At 38.1% G+C, this 17260-nt stretch overlaps 3 protein-coding genes across 7 annotated transcripts in view; 2 read left to right on the top strand and 1 right to left on the bottom strand.

The window, feature by feature from the left end:
• Positions 1-959: 959 nt before the first annotated feature.
• soul5 (heme-binding protein soul5) lies at positions 960-5040 on the top strand. Of its 2 annotated transcripts, none has more exons than XM_048188826.1 (8): positions 960-1110; positions 1210-1269; positions 1353-1437; positions 1532-1652; positions 4099-4238; positions 4330-4493; positions 4589-4693; positions 4765-5040. In XM_048188826.1, coding segments are annotated over exons 1-7 (651 nt in total). In that variant the 5' UTR covers positions 960-1108; the 3' UTR covers positions 4668-4693; positions 4765-5040. The 2 variants fall into 2 exon arrangements, with proteins under 2 accessions (XP_048044783.1, XP_048044776.1); XM_048188819.1 differs by having other exon boundaries at positions 961-1110; positions 4791-5040.
• A 2676-nt stretch (positions 5041-7716) lies between these two features.
• On the top strand, positions 7717-13937 carry nr5a5 (nuclear receptor subfamily 5, group A, member 5). The gene is made up of 7 exons (XM_048188729.1): positions 7717-7962; positions 8565-8680; positions 8786-8927; positions 10166-10917; positions 12713-12832; positions 13094-13241; positions 13322-13937. The coding sequence occupies exons 1-7, from the start codon at positions 7863-7865 to the stop codon at positions 13567-13569; spliced, it is 1626 nt and encodes a 541-aa protein (XP_048044686.1). The 5' UTR covers positions 7717-7862; the 3' UTR covers positions 13570-13937.
• A 465-nt stretch (positions 13938-14402) lies between these two features.
• Positions 14403-17260, bottom strand: part of camsap3 (calmodulin regulated spectrin-associated protein family, member 3) — a 51333-nt gene continuing 48475 nt past the window's right edge. For all 4 annotated transcript variants that reach the window (XM_048188605.1, XM_048188615.1, XM_048188632.1 and 1 more), the window contains 2 exons: positions 16877-16995; positions 14403-16726 (listed from right to left, as the gene is read on the bottom strand). In XM_048188605.1, the coding sequence (XP_048044562.1) occupies positions 16424-16726; positions 16877-16995 (422 nt within the window). In that variant the 3' untranslated portion in view covers positions 14403-16423. The remainder of the gene's footprint in view (positions 16727-16876; positions 16996-17260) is intronic.

Raw genomic sequence — 17260 nt, 5'->3', positions numbered from 1 at the left:
AGCCCTGTCTGTGAAACCGGACCTATACCTTTGAATCATGTTGTCTTTGCATAAATACAGTGAGAAATAATCTTAACCTTTGTGGAATGAACTCTTTTGGTACATGATGACCTATCCATGAATTCATGAAATGACACCCAGTTACACCCAACACTTGTAAAGCCATTACAAAACCCTATACAAAAGATATCAGATAGCATCAAGACTGAACATAACAAAGAATAGTATTCTAACAGCTAAAGCTTTGTATGTAGCGTGAACAAAACATGAACTATTTCCCCCAACTGGCCACTTTATAAAGTTTTGTGTACACTGTGATACTATGTTTTGTGTCCATAAATAATTTCTTCATTACAACATCAAAACCATGATAAATTTGATGTCCTTGCAGAGACATTAAAGCAAAAAAAATTGGATTTATAGAACTGTCTATATGGGCTAACAACCAGGCATAAAATTGCAGTGTCACCTGAAAAAATATTCCTCTTCTACTCCAAGAAGTTAAGCAATATTAACATTTAGCCTACTTAGACATCTGGATGACTTTCAAATTCACTACGGCACACTGTGAACAGAGCTGTGGTCAGTCTGCTGTCAAAGGTTATGTTTGCTTATTTTACATCAATGCTTTAACATTTCAGATCAAATGGCAGACATAAAGACACAGTTATGTAAGATCTTCCCATCTACCCTTAAAAAAAATCAACTTTTTTTTACACATAATACATAATCACAAATTATCCATTATGCAAGCAATGCTATGTTGTCATTAGAAAGTTTGAAAGTACGTCTATCGGTATTTAGTGGATACAATGAAAACATGATGACATTTCTAAATATTGCACATGACTGCATGTGACAATCAAATAATCAATTCAAAAGAACTTTCAACCACAACAAGGATAGAAAGAAAAGAAAAAGATGAAATACTGTCCCTAGTGGATGCTGAGACAAAACTCTTACTTAACATGCTTATATGACTGCAGGGTCAGGGCGTGTCTGGTAGGAGGGAACAGATTTCATAACATTACATGCATAAATAAGAGCCTGCAGACACACGTGCACATGCCTCTTCTCTACACAGACTGAAACAACAACATTCTACAACATGTAAGTACTGAAGCTTTTACTCTCGTACACTGCTGAACAATATTGTCTTCTAACAAGTTACAAGTAACCTAATTGTTAATGTTTTTTAATGTTTTAAAGGATTTGCCTGACAGGAATGATCGTGCTGCTCTTTGCATTGACAGTAGATGGAAGAATCGGGTGAGATACTTGTTTAATTCCTTTGCAGTGAAACACTATACTGCACGTAGTATGTCATGTTTAATTTTGTTTGCATTTCACAGTGATTCCACTAGTGAAAACAGTTTCTGCACTGAGACGAAAGAGTGCTTGCTGTTTGACTTGGTCTGTGCGGGAGATGATTATGAGGTGAGGTACAAGAATGTGAATTGGAGCATAAAGAGATGAATGATATGAAATAAGCTCAAACACATCAACCGGGTCATAACCTCTTCTCCTACAGGTACGTCACTATGATGCTGCTAAGTGGGTGACCGCAGAAGCTGAATCTTATTTCATGGAAATTGCCATTTCAAGAGCGTTCAGGAAACTTTTCAAATACATCACCGGAGAAAATGTGGCTGGTGAGTCTGTGCAGGTCAGATTTTTCCTACATTGTGGGGGAAATGTCTTTACAATGAGGGCTTTACAAGGGGGGCTTTAAAACCTGACATCACTATAATGTGGGGACCATAGGGTTTAAAGGGATAGATCACCAAAAGATAAAAAATTCTTTCATCATTTACCGCGGCACCGTCCCAGGTGTATATGACTTTCTTTCTTCACAAACAAAGAGCTTTAGAAATGTAATCAATATATGTGAGTGCATATAATGCAGGTGTATATCGGCCCCCCAAAGTTGTCACTTCGAAAACCACACAAAGTGAACAGACGGGAATCAATATGACCCCTGTTGATGAATCAGTGTCTTCTGAAGTGAAACGACAGGTGTGTGTAAGAAAAATTGTTTACATTTTAAACATTTTCTTTTAAAATATGTAAACCATCACCTTCAGGCTAGTTGTTAAACGTGTTCGTTCGTGTTCATCTGAAAAAACAAAGTCATATAGTTACATCTGGGACTGCGGAAAGGTAAGTAAATGATGAGTTTCAAATTTTAATTTTTGGGTGGAGTATAGCTTTAAATAATATTCATTCAGTCTCCTACTTTCATTCATTCAGGCACCTACACCACAATGTTGTTAGATGCAATTCGTTGAGTTTTACGTAAATTACACTGATACTAACGAGTTTAAAGAATACCACTCAATAATTAAAGGCACAATATGTAATATTTTTGCAGTACAATATCCAAAAAACACTAGGCCAGTGTTATATATTTTGTTCACTTGAGTATTTACAATATCCCAAATGTTTGCAACTATTTGTAAATCGTGATAAAATCGCAATTTTAACCAAGGCTCCGGGACGTGTCCGGGAGTCGCCTGTCAATTGCGTCATACCCGCGTTGCCCTCGGTTTCCGGTTTTATTTTGTAGAAACTATGGAAACACCAAAGAAGCTTTAAAATATTACATGTTTTAATAGACAAGGGAACAACTGTTTTGATATATTTATAGACAGAAAACTAATTATTGTTATATAGCTCAACACGTTTAGTCTTGTTGTTTAAATCTAATTTTCTTGATTTTTTGCGAGTATCACGCTTTACCATGCCTCAGAGAAAAACACTATTTTGTCAAGTAGCTGAAGTAATACAGCATTTTCTCCATCATACAATACGTATTAAAATTAATCGCATGCCATTTATCAACACAAGCCATCCAGCATTTATTAATGATATTCCAAAATCGATCGATCTTACTGCAGTGTGTAACAGTGTCTCACAGCAGCAGTCGCCGAGTGAACGCACAGAGTAATGTTATAACATCATTTTCAACACACTCAAATGTGTCCAATATGGTTAACATCAGAAGAAGCAGTGCAGGCGACTGCTGCATAATAAAAGTTCCGCTGCTCGCGGCGTGTGACGCGTTCATCTCTCATTAGCAATCGCTCCAGAGGCCTCGTTCAGCTCCAACAACACTCGTCCTGCTCTGCTTCATACTACAGTAACATTAATAATCTCATCCATTAACATGATTTCTGCTTGAGTCCCATCCCGATTCTTTTCCACCGGCTGTGAGGTAAAGACGACAACTCCCAAGATTCCTCACTCAAACTCTGCGTCATCAAGCTGCGACATTGTTTTGAACAGGCGATCTCCGGCGGCGAAAAAACTACATATTGTAGCTTTAAACCTTCCCCCGCCATTGACGTGTCATTTATGAGACAACGCTTCCCTGGAATTTTCTGGCTTTCCATGTTTTCACTGTTATACGATAGGGGGCGCTATTACGCAGCATCTGAAAGAGTAGAGAATCTCCGGATCAAAACACAGTCAAAAAAGAGCAGAAACTAGCCTATAAAAGCATTGCTTATGCACAACACATTGTAGTCTTTGACAAAAACGCGATTTTTTTTCTTAGCTTTTTTATTCAATTTTTATTTTTTTAACAAAACTAACCAAATTCAAGTGTTGATAAAAAAATAGAATAAATTGATATAGCCTAGGCCTATGATTTTTTTTGTGTGAAAATTATCAAAAATGCTGGCGGTTTTCCCTTTTTGTTCGCTTTTCTTTCTTTCTTTCTTTCTTTCTTTCTTTCTTTCTTTCTTTCTTTCTTTCTTTCTCCGCTGGTAAAGCACAATGTGTGTTTCATTGTGTAATTTGCACTCTTCGAATCACTAAACAACACTACTAGCGAACACTACTAGTTACCTTCCATGAGCGCAAGATTCTTGTCATTTCAACATGGCGATATTTTGTACACAAAACATGACTATAATGCATCCAGATATTCTAATTCCCATTATACTAAGTTATATTTCTCATTGCTGTAAGACAGTGTTTTTGTTTTTATTATTTCATTTATTTTTGGTTTTACGGGTTTTATGGCCAGGGCGAGTTTTTCTTGACAAGTTTTGTGATATTCATCTTTCTAATCAAATTATATCCTTCATTTTCTAGGCGCCAAGATCGACATGACTGCACCAGTCATCATTAAAGTCAATGAGAGTGCAAGCATGTGGCAGTCATCAAACTATGTTCTCAGCTTCCTCCTGCCCTCCAGCTACCAGGCCAACCCACCCAAACCTACTGATTCATCTGTGAGCCTCTGTGATATTCTCTGTGCTGACTATTGGACTGAAAGAAGTTTTTTACTTTTTATTAATGATCTTGAATTCAATTTATTTGCAGGTATACTTCACAGACACTCCGGATATGAAAGTGTACGTCAAAAGCTACGGGGGCTGGATGATATCAGTCGTGTCCAAATCACAGGCTCAGAGTCTGAAGACATCGCTGGACAAAGTACAGGCTAAATATGAGTCAGAGTATCGCTATGATGTCGGCTATAACAGGTGCGCTTGGCTTCCAAATTATTCCTCCATTCTGCCAATTACATTCTGTAATGTCTTTATTTTATTTTATTTGTTATTATATGTGTGTTTTGCAGCCCAATGAAGATTATGAACAGACACAATGAGGTGTGGTATATTGCTAAGGGTGAGCCTGTGTGTCCTAAAAGTGAATAATTTCTCTGAGGCTCCTCTCTAACAAGGTAAATAACTCATCTACATAAAATCTTACCATTAATAATCAATTGGAGGACTATGTCTAATGTCTAACTAGACATTTATTTGTCATTTCTGTTTCAGAGCAACAGAGAACAGATCTGTAATACATCTGCGCTTCAGTCTTAACAAGCTAAACTACCTTTTTAAGCTTTTATATAAGTACTTTATACTGTAGGATTTTATACCATAAACACATATATTGTAAGTGGGTTGGGTTAGGTTTAATAGACAACATTTTAAAAAGTATGCCATTTGTAGAACAATGTCAAACTCCATATAAGCATTTTATATGTTTAAAAAAATAAAAAAAATAAAAACATAATTGTAAACATCTTTTGTATTTTTGGATTTTTTTTATTTTACAATTAACCTATATTGTATAGAAATGTATAATAGATGCCAAAATGGCCACAATTGCTAAATTTGACAGACTAAATGCTGAGGATGCAGTTAATGTCCAGTGGTAAAAGGTTTATTTTTTCACAGAAAAAAAACAATGTGAACCTGTAATATATACTGTAACCATCAAAATAATGTTAAAACAATGTTAATGTGTGTCTCTGGTTTTCTTCGCAACAAAATATGTGCTTTGGTAAACTGTTACAAAGACCACAAACTCACATAAGCCAAGAGTCAAACTAAATGAAACACTGACCACCATAATGGTGACCAAACATCTTCAATAAAACATCAACATCTAAACCTCTGTTAATTCTCAAAAATAACTTCTGTAGATGAAATAGACAAACTGAACTAGTCAAACTGGTTGTTGAATCATCCTCTGCTGAGATCTTGAGAGAGCTTTATTGTCTATTTGCAGTTGATTTCTGGCTGTAGTTGTTAAGTTTCATTTTCTGAGAGTGCAAGCATGATGGTGAATCAACATCACATTGTAACATTGATTCAGTGCCATTACCATTGATTTTTTGTTGAAATTTCAACATTTTTTTCAACTTTAATTGCGGATGCAAAAGTGATATTGATTCAATGCGGTTAACGTTGACACATTAACATTGATTTAACATTATTTCGATGGTAGCTTGCTATCTGGGATTTATTGCAGCATCACAAATTGCTTTAAGTGACCATGAAATGCAAATCCTGGTCACCATTTTTTTAAATGTTATGTAATAAAACTGTAAAGTATACTCCTATACTTAAAAATACATAGAGTATATTAAAGCAGTTTTTGGACATACTAACAGACATAACACAACATTTTCTTAACCCTATAAAGCTTACTGTATCATATTTGTTACATGAATTGCTAGTCCTAAATGATCAATATTATGTAAACTTTGCTGAAAAACCTGTCGCACACAAAAAAAACCTGTCGTCTGATTGATATGATAGATTTTTAGCAAGTAAAAGCCCTTTTAGTATAATTGTAAAAACGTCCCCCTTCAAGTCGTGTTTTACGTGTATTTATTTCTGTGAAATCTTAACTGATTTTTATAGTAAATGTAAGAATAACTTTAATATTTTTATTAGTATTTGAAGATGAACATTTACTGGACTGAAGCAATTTAGGTTTACTTGACATCATTTTTTTAGAAAAATCATATCAAATATGATACATACAACAGACATTTATTTGTACATTTCTCAGTCATCACATATGTGTACATATATGTGTTGCATTGCAGTATATTTTATGCCCTACACAATGAAAACTACACATTTAAATATCATTTTATTGAGGCATGGGAGATAAAGTGACAACTGATATGTATATGTATTTTAGTTTGCTGTACTATAATAAAAATCTCATTGATTTAAAGCTATCAGAATTTCATCTTACTATGGTTATAGGCTATAAATATCAGCATCTGCACCAGACTGCATAATTTTGCTCAGTTTGGGCCTCTGAATAAAAGTGGGGTTTTTTTGTTTTTTTTTTTCTCTGCAAGAGCTTCATATTGTCCAATATCAATTGTGATTATTTCCTCAGACATCAAATTGCTCAACTGATTTAAAAGATCTGAAAGGTTCATAAGAGAGAAAGAAAAAAGCAAGGGTCTAACTACCCATACATAGAAGCTTTTAAATTAAAATCAACAGAGTTAAATTGTGTATTATAGTGCCACCTAGTGACAAGTAAACATAGTTGCTTGGGTTGTGGGAGGGATTTGTAACTATCTTTCTAAGCTTGGTATCTTTAGATTAGTATCTACACTTCACAATTTCCCAAACAGAAAGAAAAAAAAAAGATAACCAAGCAGCTTGCTCGGATCCTTCATAATGATCGTTTTTCCACATTTTCAATTTTAAATGTTTACTTTTTCTCAATAATGTAAACAAAAAGATTCAAATTTCAAGGCAAATGTAAATATGTGACTGTATGCTGCAAATATTTTAATAGATAATAGTGAAATATGTGGAACCAACCAACTATGTGCATTAAAAAGAATTGCATTTGCAGTTGCACGAATTTTGGTTTCATTAACAATCAAGACTATACCTCATTTAATTTGACAGCATGTGTCTTTTTTCATTACTCAGGTTAATTTGTCTGTCTGCCCTCAACTATTTTATAGCTTTTGACATCAGATCCACATCACTGAACTTACCGGCTCTCTTCATCATATTCGGCTCCTTGTTTTGTAATTGATTCCAAAGGTTATGGAACGTCACTCAGTGATAAGAAATACTTTAGTTAACAAAACACAGTATATTCTGTTTTGATGCGCACATTTAAGCATTAGAGTAATCCAATTTAAATGTATTTATCCCCACTGAATAGAAAGTTTGTTAAAGTCCATATTCCATATTTCTATGCTAGTTGACAAAACACTTGGGAATCACATGGGTTCTGTAGTTGCACTGGTCTGGTAAACACAAATGATAAAAGTCTTATTTGGTAATTTCATGAATGGATGCCCATGAGTATTTTAGCATAGCGTATCCCTCCATATGCAATGCCCATGCACCTTTCCAGCATGAATGAGGTCTTGCATGTTGGTAAGGTGTGACAGACTCGGGTTTATTACCCTCAGCATGGAACAAAGTCCGAGTGAGGGCCTTTACACGGCACCATCTCTGACAGCCTGTGGCTGTGCCCGTTTTCCTCCCTGTCCTGCTCCGAGTCCAGGAGGCCCGTACAGTTATGAATGACTGCTTACGGTGACCCATGCCGCCCCTCTCCTATGGACCATGAACATCTCAAACTATCCCCTGGATCACCCCCAGCCCGCGGCCCTCCACTCCGCCGATTACACACAGGACTTTGCGTCACAAGAGGGGCCGTCAACATGTAAGTAGAGATTCAGATCTGAGACACTTTAATGGCTTTAGCCATTGCTAAATAGATATGGGAAATATTTAAAGTCACCGACTAATTCACTTTTCCTTAAGAATAAATCCGATTGTTTAGGTACACAGATATTCATGACATATGATTTGATTTTGTTTAGTTTAGTCATGTTTAGTACGTATATTGAACACTTGAATCATTTAAGTAAAGATTTGTAATGCTTTCATTCAACAGATAATTCCTTTATCAAATTGACATTTAGTCTAAGTACTTTTCAGAAGTCAGTTTATTTCTTTTGACTACTGAAAAATATTAAAGTATAAGGATTATGTAAGCATTATATCTCAGCGTCTAATCAATCGAGTGATAAGAGACTAGGACTATTTGAGATATAATAGACTGTCCAGCAGTTTTATCTGATAGAATGGTCATAAAACCGTTCAACCTTACACCCCACTCGTAGACAATCATCTTACAGTAGGTTTCTTGATTTTCATTTGCCATTTCTAGAAGGTGACATATAAGACTTGCATTTGTGTTTAGTGGACAAAAGGACCATTAACACTTCCACTGGCATTCACAATTAATGTGGTATCCTATAGCTCATGAGTTAAAGCCAGACCCAGACTGTAAGGCAACTCAAGAAGAGGGCTGTCCTGTGTGTGGTGACAGGGTGTCAGGATATCACTATGGTCTTCTCACTTGCGAGAGCTGTAAGGTAAGTGCTACAGAAAGGCTGAGACAAGTAGGCAGTAGTAGCTTTCAGTAAATAAACCCCACACCCTTATCATTCCTGAGCAGTAAGGACAAATATTTTCACCAGGGCTTCTTTAAGCGCTCTGTACAGAACAACAAACGGTATACGTGTGCAGATGCACAGAGCTGCCCCATGGACCCGGCACAGAGGAAACGATGTCCCTCCTGCCGCTTTCAGAAATGTCTAGCTGTTGGCATGAAGAAAGAAGGTACAGTATAGCTGCAAAACCACACTATGATCATTACGTTTTGTAGATGGCTTATGCTTTCACGTCCTTAGATGTGTAAGGAAAAATGTAGTTATTGTCTCTGAGATATGGAAAGATATTCATGGCTAGCTTTCAAAGATAGCTCTGATCCTGTTTCCACTTATCTTTGAAACCATAAACCACTGCAATAGCAATCTTTGATGACCCAGTAAGGATAAAATGTAATGTGCACACAAGCAAAAAATTTAATTACACAACTTTAATATGTCAGTATCTTTATGCAATGTCAATATTTCCTTACATTTTTTAAAAGTGTCAGTTTCATAATTTAGAGCAAGTGTTTCCCAACCCTATTCCCAGAGGCACAACAATAGTACACAATTTCGATGTCTCTCTTATCTGATGCATTTCTGGTCTTGGAGTCTTTACTAATAAGCTGAAAAGTTGAATCAGGTGTGTTTGATTAGGAAGAGTTGGAAAATGTGTACTGTTACTGTTGTGTGACACTATTTTCAACTAAAAACAGAAAACTTTTTATGTATTTTGGCCGTTCATTTACATTTTAACGGCCTGAAAACGCAAAATTTTGAAAATTATACGGTTAGCATCTCTGTGTAAACTTCAAAAACTCAAATTTGTGAAAACGGTGACATTATGCACATGTTTGTTAAGTCTATAGGCATGTAGTGTTTCTTTACAAAGTGACATCTCCAACTACTGGCCTGGCATGAATAATACAGCATTTTTAGTCGTGTTCAGGGATCAGTGTGAACGGGGATCGTTTTGATAATGCTGTTGTCTGTACACGAAAAATGCAAAGGAAAAACTTTTCCGTTTTTAGTTCATCGTTGTTGTATAGACATACCCACAATGTGCCTCCAGGAACAGGGATGGGAATAATTTATTGTGTCTCATTTCAAAGGGTGTACCTTTTGGAGGTCGCATTTGTCAAACGTCATTTTAGAAAAGTAACCATTACATCCCAAAGTAAGACGGAAATTGCAGTAGTTAATTTACACCTCACAAGGAATAAATATTTCAGAATAGTTACTTTACTGAAATGAGACATCCTCGATGCCATATTAAGTCGACAAATGCGACTTCCAGAGGGCACAGCCTTCGAAATGAGATACAGCTACTGATTTAGAACTGTCTAAGAATTTATGATGTGAATAGCTGTGAACCCTTTAGAAAATCATGATGTGTGATTTATTTATATGCGAAATCACCTGTCACAGCTGTACGTGCGGACAGAATGAGAGGTGGGAGAAACAAGTTTGGACCTCTATACCGACGGGACAGGCAGCTGAAACAGCAAAGAGGGACCTATCACCAGGCAAACATGGCCCCCTACAGGATCAAAATTGAGGGACCACAAGCATTGGTACCTGCTGTGTCTCATGATTTTCATGTCCTCAACCCCTCCCCTGCTTCTCTCGGCTCTGATCATTACCACCCACCTCAGCCCTTTCATCCCAGTATGAACCAGTCCGAGTTTCCCATGCTGTTGGACTGCACCATGCCCAGAGACCGGACTCTGTCTGATCCATCCTTACCTTTTCACACACTGTGCTATCCAAGCTTCCAAACATACCCTCCAGAGAAAAGAGAGGTCCCATTCAACTACAGTCCTGCTTCTGTGACTCCCCCTGCTCCACTCTCTCCAACTGTTCTTTCCACACCTGCACCTACACCCACTGCGACACTCACACCAACCTCAACTCCAAGTTCGACCCCAACTCCAGCACAGAGCTTGACTCCCACCTCAACCCCAACCCCTAGTTCTTGCTTCCTAAATCAGCTCCTGCAAGCCGAGCCAGATGAGAAGCAGCTCTGCATGCGGGTGTTAGCAAGCCTCCAAAGAGAACAAGCCTGCCGAGGAAAACATGACCGCCTCAACACCTTCAGCATCATGTGCAAAATGGCTGACCAGACTTTGTTTGGACTGGTGGAGTGGGCAAGGAACAGCACACTATTTAAGGAGCTTAAGGTAGAATAGTTTGCACATGATCACACACTTTTCCTCAAGCATATTTTTTTCTCAAAGAAACAAGCCCTTCCCCAAACTCTCCAAACTAATCATACCATAACCCCTCTAAAATCAAAGGAAAAATTTTGGATGATATGAATGGTGTACATCTTTAACCCCAACTCAAAGGTTTCCGCGTTTCCACAGAAATTACTTGGAACAATTTGTCCCAGGAACTTTTTTAAAAACAGAAGCTTAACATAACCTGAACCTCGTCGTCTGTCCATCAGTCGTATTTTTCAATCTCCATAGCTGCGTTTCCACCGCAGGAACTTTCCCCAGGAACTAGGGACTTGGTACTTGGTGAGATTTGACTGCAGTAACCAGGGTCTAAATGAAGTTCTGGGTAAAATTTTCCCCCTCAGAAAGTCCCTGCTCATGAGGTAGTACTTTTTTAAAGTTCCAGAACTTTTGGGGGTGGGACTTGGGCACTGAACATGCTGATTGGTTGAGTTCACACAGCATTTTATTTCAACCACCATTTTTAAAAGTCTGTTGTGGTGCGTGCAGTAAGTTGTTTGCTATTCAAATCAACAATGGATTAACCGATTAACTGAGGACGAGGTTCAGGCTTTATTAAGCTTATATGCAGAGGACGAAGTCCAGCTGGAACTGGAAAGTCACGCACACGTCACCAAACTTAACCATGGTTTAGACCGTGATGGAAACAGCAACAAGTCTGGGGGAAAAAGTTTCAGGGAAAAAAGTTCCTGGGATAAATTGTTCCGGATGATTTTGGTGGAAAAGTGTCTCATGATTCGAATAGTAAACAACTCTTACTGCACGCAACGCAATAGACTTCTAAAATCAATGGTTGAAATAAAATGCTGCATGGAGTCAACCAATCAAAATTCTGCGTGAACTCAACCAGTCAGCATGTTCAGCGCCCAAGTATCACCCCCGAAAGTTCCTGAACTTTGAAAAAGTACTACCTCACGAGCAGGGACTTTCTGAGGGGGGGATTTTTACCCGGAACTTCATTCAAAACCTGGTTCCTGTGGTCGAACACATGGAGTACCACCCCAAAGTCACTAGTTCATGGGGAAAGTTCCTGCGGTGGAAACGCTTAAGTCTAACCTTAACTCAACCCTTTTCCACATCCCTAAAGTTTGATTGGTTATTAGGAATGTTGTTCCAGAGGCAACAAATATGTTGATCCAGGGAACGTGGTTTAAGGCCCTGTTTACACCTGGTATTAAGATGCATTTTTGTCAATCAGATCACACGTGGACGACTCTAAATACAGGTGTAAACAGGGTCTAAAATGTTTTGAGTTTGTCCACTTTCGACCACTTCCAGAGGTATCCGGATTGCTTTCGTAGTGGAAACGCTCATGTGGTTGAATGCATTCAAACAGCCAAAAAAAAGACTCCCTCCCTTTCGAAGAGATCAAGTGGTTGAAATTGGACAAAAGAGACGGATTCAGGTATAAACTGGTATGTGTCTCCCTTGTCTTCTTGTGATCCGATCGGCTAAAACACATGTTAATACCAGGTGGAAACAGGCCCTAAGTTAGTTAGTGCAGGTCAAATGCTGGTCTAACTAGTGGAGCAGCATGGCCATGCTGTCCAGCAGCAAAGCTTCCACTTGAAAACTGTCTACTAGCATCCCAAGCTTAGGACTTGGGTCCAGAACAATGTACATGCTTGTATTTTCAGCATGGATGGGGTTAACCTTTGTAACTCTTTCATAAGGTAATGCCTGTAGAGCACCAATTGTATACTGCTGCATAACTAGAGTACCTGATCTCTTGCAGGTGGAGGATCAAATGGCACTACTGCAAAGCTGCTGGAGTGAGCTTCTTATCCTGGATCACTTATGCAGGCAGGTGGCATATGGAAGGGATGGCAGCGTCTGTCTGATTACTGGACAACAGGTAAAAACACCTATTTTACACCTGGAGGCAGACCAACAGTTCACATTTTGGATGTCTCTCTTATCTGACTGATCTATTTCAGGTCTTGGATCCTCTACTAACATGCTGATCAGTTGAATCAGGTGTTAGCAATTGTTGGAAATTGTTGGAAAATGTGTACTGTTAGTGTGCCTCCATGAACAGGATTGGGAAGCACTAAACCATAGATACCCAGTTTATTGACTGTCTTTCAACTTCTTTGACTTGTTTTTAATGTACCAGATAGAGGTTGCTACCATCCTCAGTCAGGCTGGAGTAACTCTCAGTAGTTTAGTATCCAGAGCCCAGGACCTTGTCTCCAAGCTTAGGTCACTGCAACTGGACAGAGAGGAGTTTGTGTGTCTCAAATATCTGGTTCTCTTCAATCCGGGTGGGTTTCTTTTCATTCCCAAATCATTAATCTAAACAATTCCTGTTGGACCAGAGTTTTAAGGGTCATGTGTTTTGCAGATGTTAAATCAGTACAGGACCGAAGGCAGGTAGAACAAACTCAAGAGCGTGTAAACAGGGCTTTGATGGACCACACTATGCAAACCCACCCAGGTCACTCTGACAAGTTTGGACAGCTGCTGCTCCGTCTGCCAGAGGTGCGCAGCATCAGCCTGCAGGTTGAGGAATATCTGTATCAGCGCCACCTGCTGGGAGATCTGCCCTGCAACTCACTGCTGACTGAAATGCTTCATGCCAAGCACACATGAGACACAACCAAACCAAAGCTTGTTATTGGAAATGCTTTTGTATATTTGACCTATGGTGTCTAATCATTTTGAGCTTTGAACAAGTCCAGATGCTGGTTTATTTCAACACTGACTGGCACTATGTACTTAAGAAAAGGAACAATAACTAGTTTCAGGTATTATGGGTGTATGAGATGTCAGATGTACAAACATACTCTTAAGTTATAGATCACGTCCGGTCAAAAAAAAAAAACACTGCCACTTAAAAAAAACATAAAACCATGACTGTCTAACTTCTCTAGAGACACAGAGGCTTATAACATATTGTGTTAAATTTTCCTAATTGTTTACAAGATTGAGTTTCAAATTAAAGTGTCTCTATACATTAACATGGTCTGATATCATGTGTCTTGTTTGTAGATTGCAGTTATAGAAGGTTGAAGCTCATGAAGCCCATCAAGAACACATCCGGGTCATATTTCACTCACAAAAAAAATAAATAAATAAAAAATTACTAACGTTTCATGACAATTAAGAATACAGAATTACTTTAATGAGAATTAATGAGAGTATAAACAAGAAAATTACTTTTATGTATTACTAATTTAAAATGACTTATTTTTACTTTTTATGTGGTGGTGAAATTTGACCGGGACTGTTTGTAACATTCTCTCCCTTTCAAATATACACTTTTTGAATGGGAACAGTGTGAACTGGGCAAGAAACAATGGGTATGGACATGCAAATATACATTTCATTCTAAAAAATAAAATTGATATAAAAATGGCAAAAAAAAATGATGCAATGTATAAAATTCATAGAACTTAAGTAAAATCAGTGATGATGAGAAATAATTGAGAGTACATAAAAATAAGTTTATTTTTCTAATCCTGTCACTTGGGATTGATCCATAATCAAATAATTTGGGAGAAAACAAAACCTACCAACATGAACATGGAAACAGTAAAAGGAAAATACAAAACATCAATGTGCTTTCTGAAATGACCAAGTGAATCACCACATTTGCCAGAACATAAATAATAAAATCTGAGACTAAACAGAAAAAAACTAGCTCATCCTTACCCAATAAATACACCTTAGATGACCTAAGATTCTACAGAATTGCACAGAATCCAGTTACATTAAACCATCATGTTTCACCCAACAGTCAAACACATGCAACCTACACACAAATACACATCTCCCATTCATTTGACACAAAAACATATAAATCAACCATTTCAAAAATGATTTTTTTTTTTTTTTGCTCTTTACAAAAATATGTACAACTTTACGGCAAATCTGTAAAGTACTTCATCTGATTCTCCAAAGACAGGAGAGAGTGGCCTGATTGAATCAGTTATTTAGTGCTTTGATGAAGAGAAACAGACTAAATGCCCCTTTTATACAAAAAGACAGCTCAAGCCATTCATGAAACAAATAAGGCCAAGTCAGACAGTTTGGAGATGCTCATATTCATAGAAACAACATAATAACCGTTTAAGGCTGCAGACACCAGGGCTGCTCCTCTGCCTTTTATCACTTTCTGTTAGTGTTTGTTTTATATCACTATCTGTTGGTGTTCACTACGGGTACATCACTATTTGCTGCTGCATGTCAGTCAAACAATAGCACTTGTTCACTCAGCTCTGGGTACATAAGTGAGATTTGATATCAGATTTGCGTTTATTGTTTCTCGCCATCTGTCTCTTTCTGTCCCCCGTCCCGCTCACACACTCATTCACACCAACACATCCAGCTCTAGTAGGGAAGCAGCAGGGTAGCTTATTCATTGCTTACAAATCTCCACAATATACAAATCATTGTCAAAAATGAAAGAATCAGCAATAAACAGCATTTAAATATACAGTATAGTAAATCAGCCTTGATTATTCTTCCAGTTACAGCTAAACAGAGTAAAAAGACTTCCTTCATTTTTTTCTTTTTTTCTTTTTTTTTTGTTGAGAATCATTAATGGAAATCAACAGCACTTTCTGGCATCTTTTTGCTTTTTCATTCATTCTTAATTAAAGCAAATGGGAAGGAAAAATATTTGAGTCTTTAACATGCTCTCCTGAGTTCCTAAAGCTTGAGGGATCCAGTTAGATAAGGTTTGAAGCAGTAAGAAAACAAACATCCACTTTAGGAAGGCGAAAGGACAAGGCGGTTTTATTAGAGAGCAAGACAGACTCGAAACGGACAGCAGCATGGGACTTTTTATGACATGACATAAAGGTGAGTGGCTGTGCCCCTTTGTAATACAGTTCTACATTCAGTCCCATAAGACTGAGAGGCTGATGACGATAAACAGACGATAAGAAGGCTTGTGTTGGTTTGTGCCCTACATTCATCAAAGAGCAAAGATCCAATTTCACTGGGGAATCCTTTTACACGTCAAAGGATCCAGTTCATTGGGTAAAGAAGGGAAGGGTCTGAAGGACAGTAGCATTTTTTAGGATCTTTTTCTTTCTATTGTGGGTGACATTCATTTTACTTCATTGATGAGACTGGAAGATTCATCTAAAGTTTTAACATTTAAATGCCAAGAATAATTTTCCTACGATCTTAGAAAATCAATCAGGCTCTTTTCTTCGAAATATGACTTTTGAGTTCACTTGAGTTACCTGAAGAAAATGGCAATGGAGATTTCTGAATAGATCTTTGTAACTTGACCTGTAGTTACACAGAGAGGCTTTGCACTGTTACCAGCTATACACCTCCGAGGGCACTTTATTTTAGGATTTTCTGTATTAGGGCCTATTTTTTTGTTATCCAACTCTTTCTCCTGGAATGGACTCCAATGTGTCCTGCGGCACTGCCGGAGACGGGAAAGAAACCCGGGCCAGCTCAGGCGTAGTTGCATTTCCAGCAGGGTTTATTTTGGTGTCCCGAGCTTCTTTGGGGTTCCTGGGCGCTTGCGCTCCCATAGGTGGCCTGGAATGGTGAAGGCATCCACACTCATGGACATGGTCTTGGACGGGAGGACCGTGAACTGCTTACGGTCAGAGCTGTACTTGTAGATCGACTCTACCATAGCGGGACTGATAATCCGCGGGCCTATACCTGTGAGCCGAACCATCTCCTCCGTCTCGGGGTTCATGGTATAAACCGCTCGGAACTGACAGCTGGCGTCCCGGAACAGGATGAGAAAATGGTTTGCAGAGCTTTTCTCTAATTCCTTTCGCAGACAAGAAATAAACCCAAATGAACAGAAAGTGAGACCATTACATCAGACATTCAAATGCATCATGCAAATAAGTGTTGGCTGTCGGCAGTGAGTCATGAGAGCCCAGAGTGCACTAAAGATGTTGACCGATAGGTTACTCACCTCTACAATCTTGTTTTTCTGTGGTTCGTTGACCTTTCCTGCCAAACAACAGCGTGAGATGGCATTATGGATAATGAACTTATTGGACTTGAAGCTTGGCTCCTTGTAGAGTTTAGGTCCTGAAACAGAAGTGTCATTGTATTAGAAATGCTTGAATTGTGGTCATGACAAACAGATGCTTCAATAAGAGAAAGCAAGTTTATGATCACATGACCTAATCTAAATTACCTTAAAACTCAAAATAGCTTGGTTTTCTGTGAATAGTGCTTGCCCATAAAAACTCGCAAACCACAATGCTAAGACATCGATGGGTGGTTACTAGGTTGTTCATTGGCCCAAATTAAGAGAGCTCATCTCCAAGTATATTCAAGTTTATGTAAGAGT

The sequence above is a fragment of the Megalobrama amblycephala genome, linkage group LG1, assembly GCF_018812025.1.
Source record: "Megalobrama amblycephala isolate DHTTF-2021 linkage group LG1, ASM1881202v1, whole genome shotgun sequence".
Lineage (NCBI taxonomy): Eukaryota > Metazoa > Chordata > Actinopteri > Cypriniformes > Xenocyprididae > Megalobrama > Megalobrama amblycephala.
The sequence above is the reverse complement of the archived record's forward strand: the minus strand, read 5'-3'. Positions and strand labels throughout refer to the sequence as shown.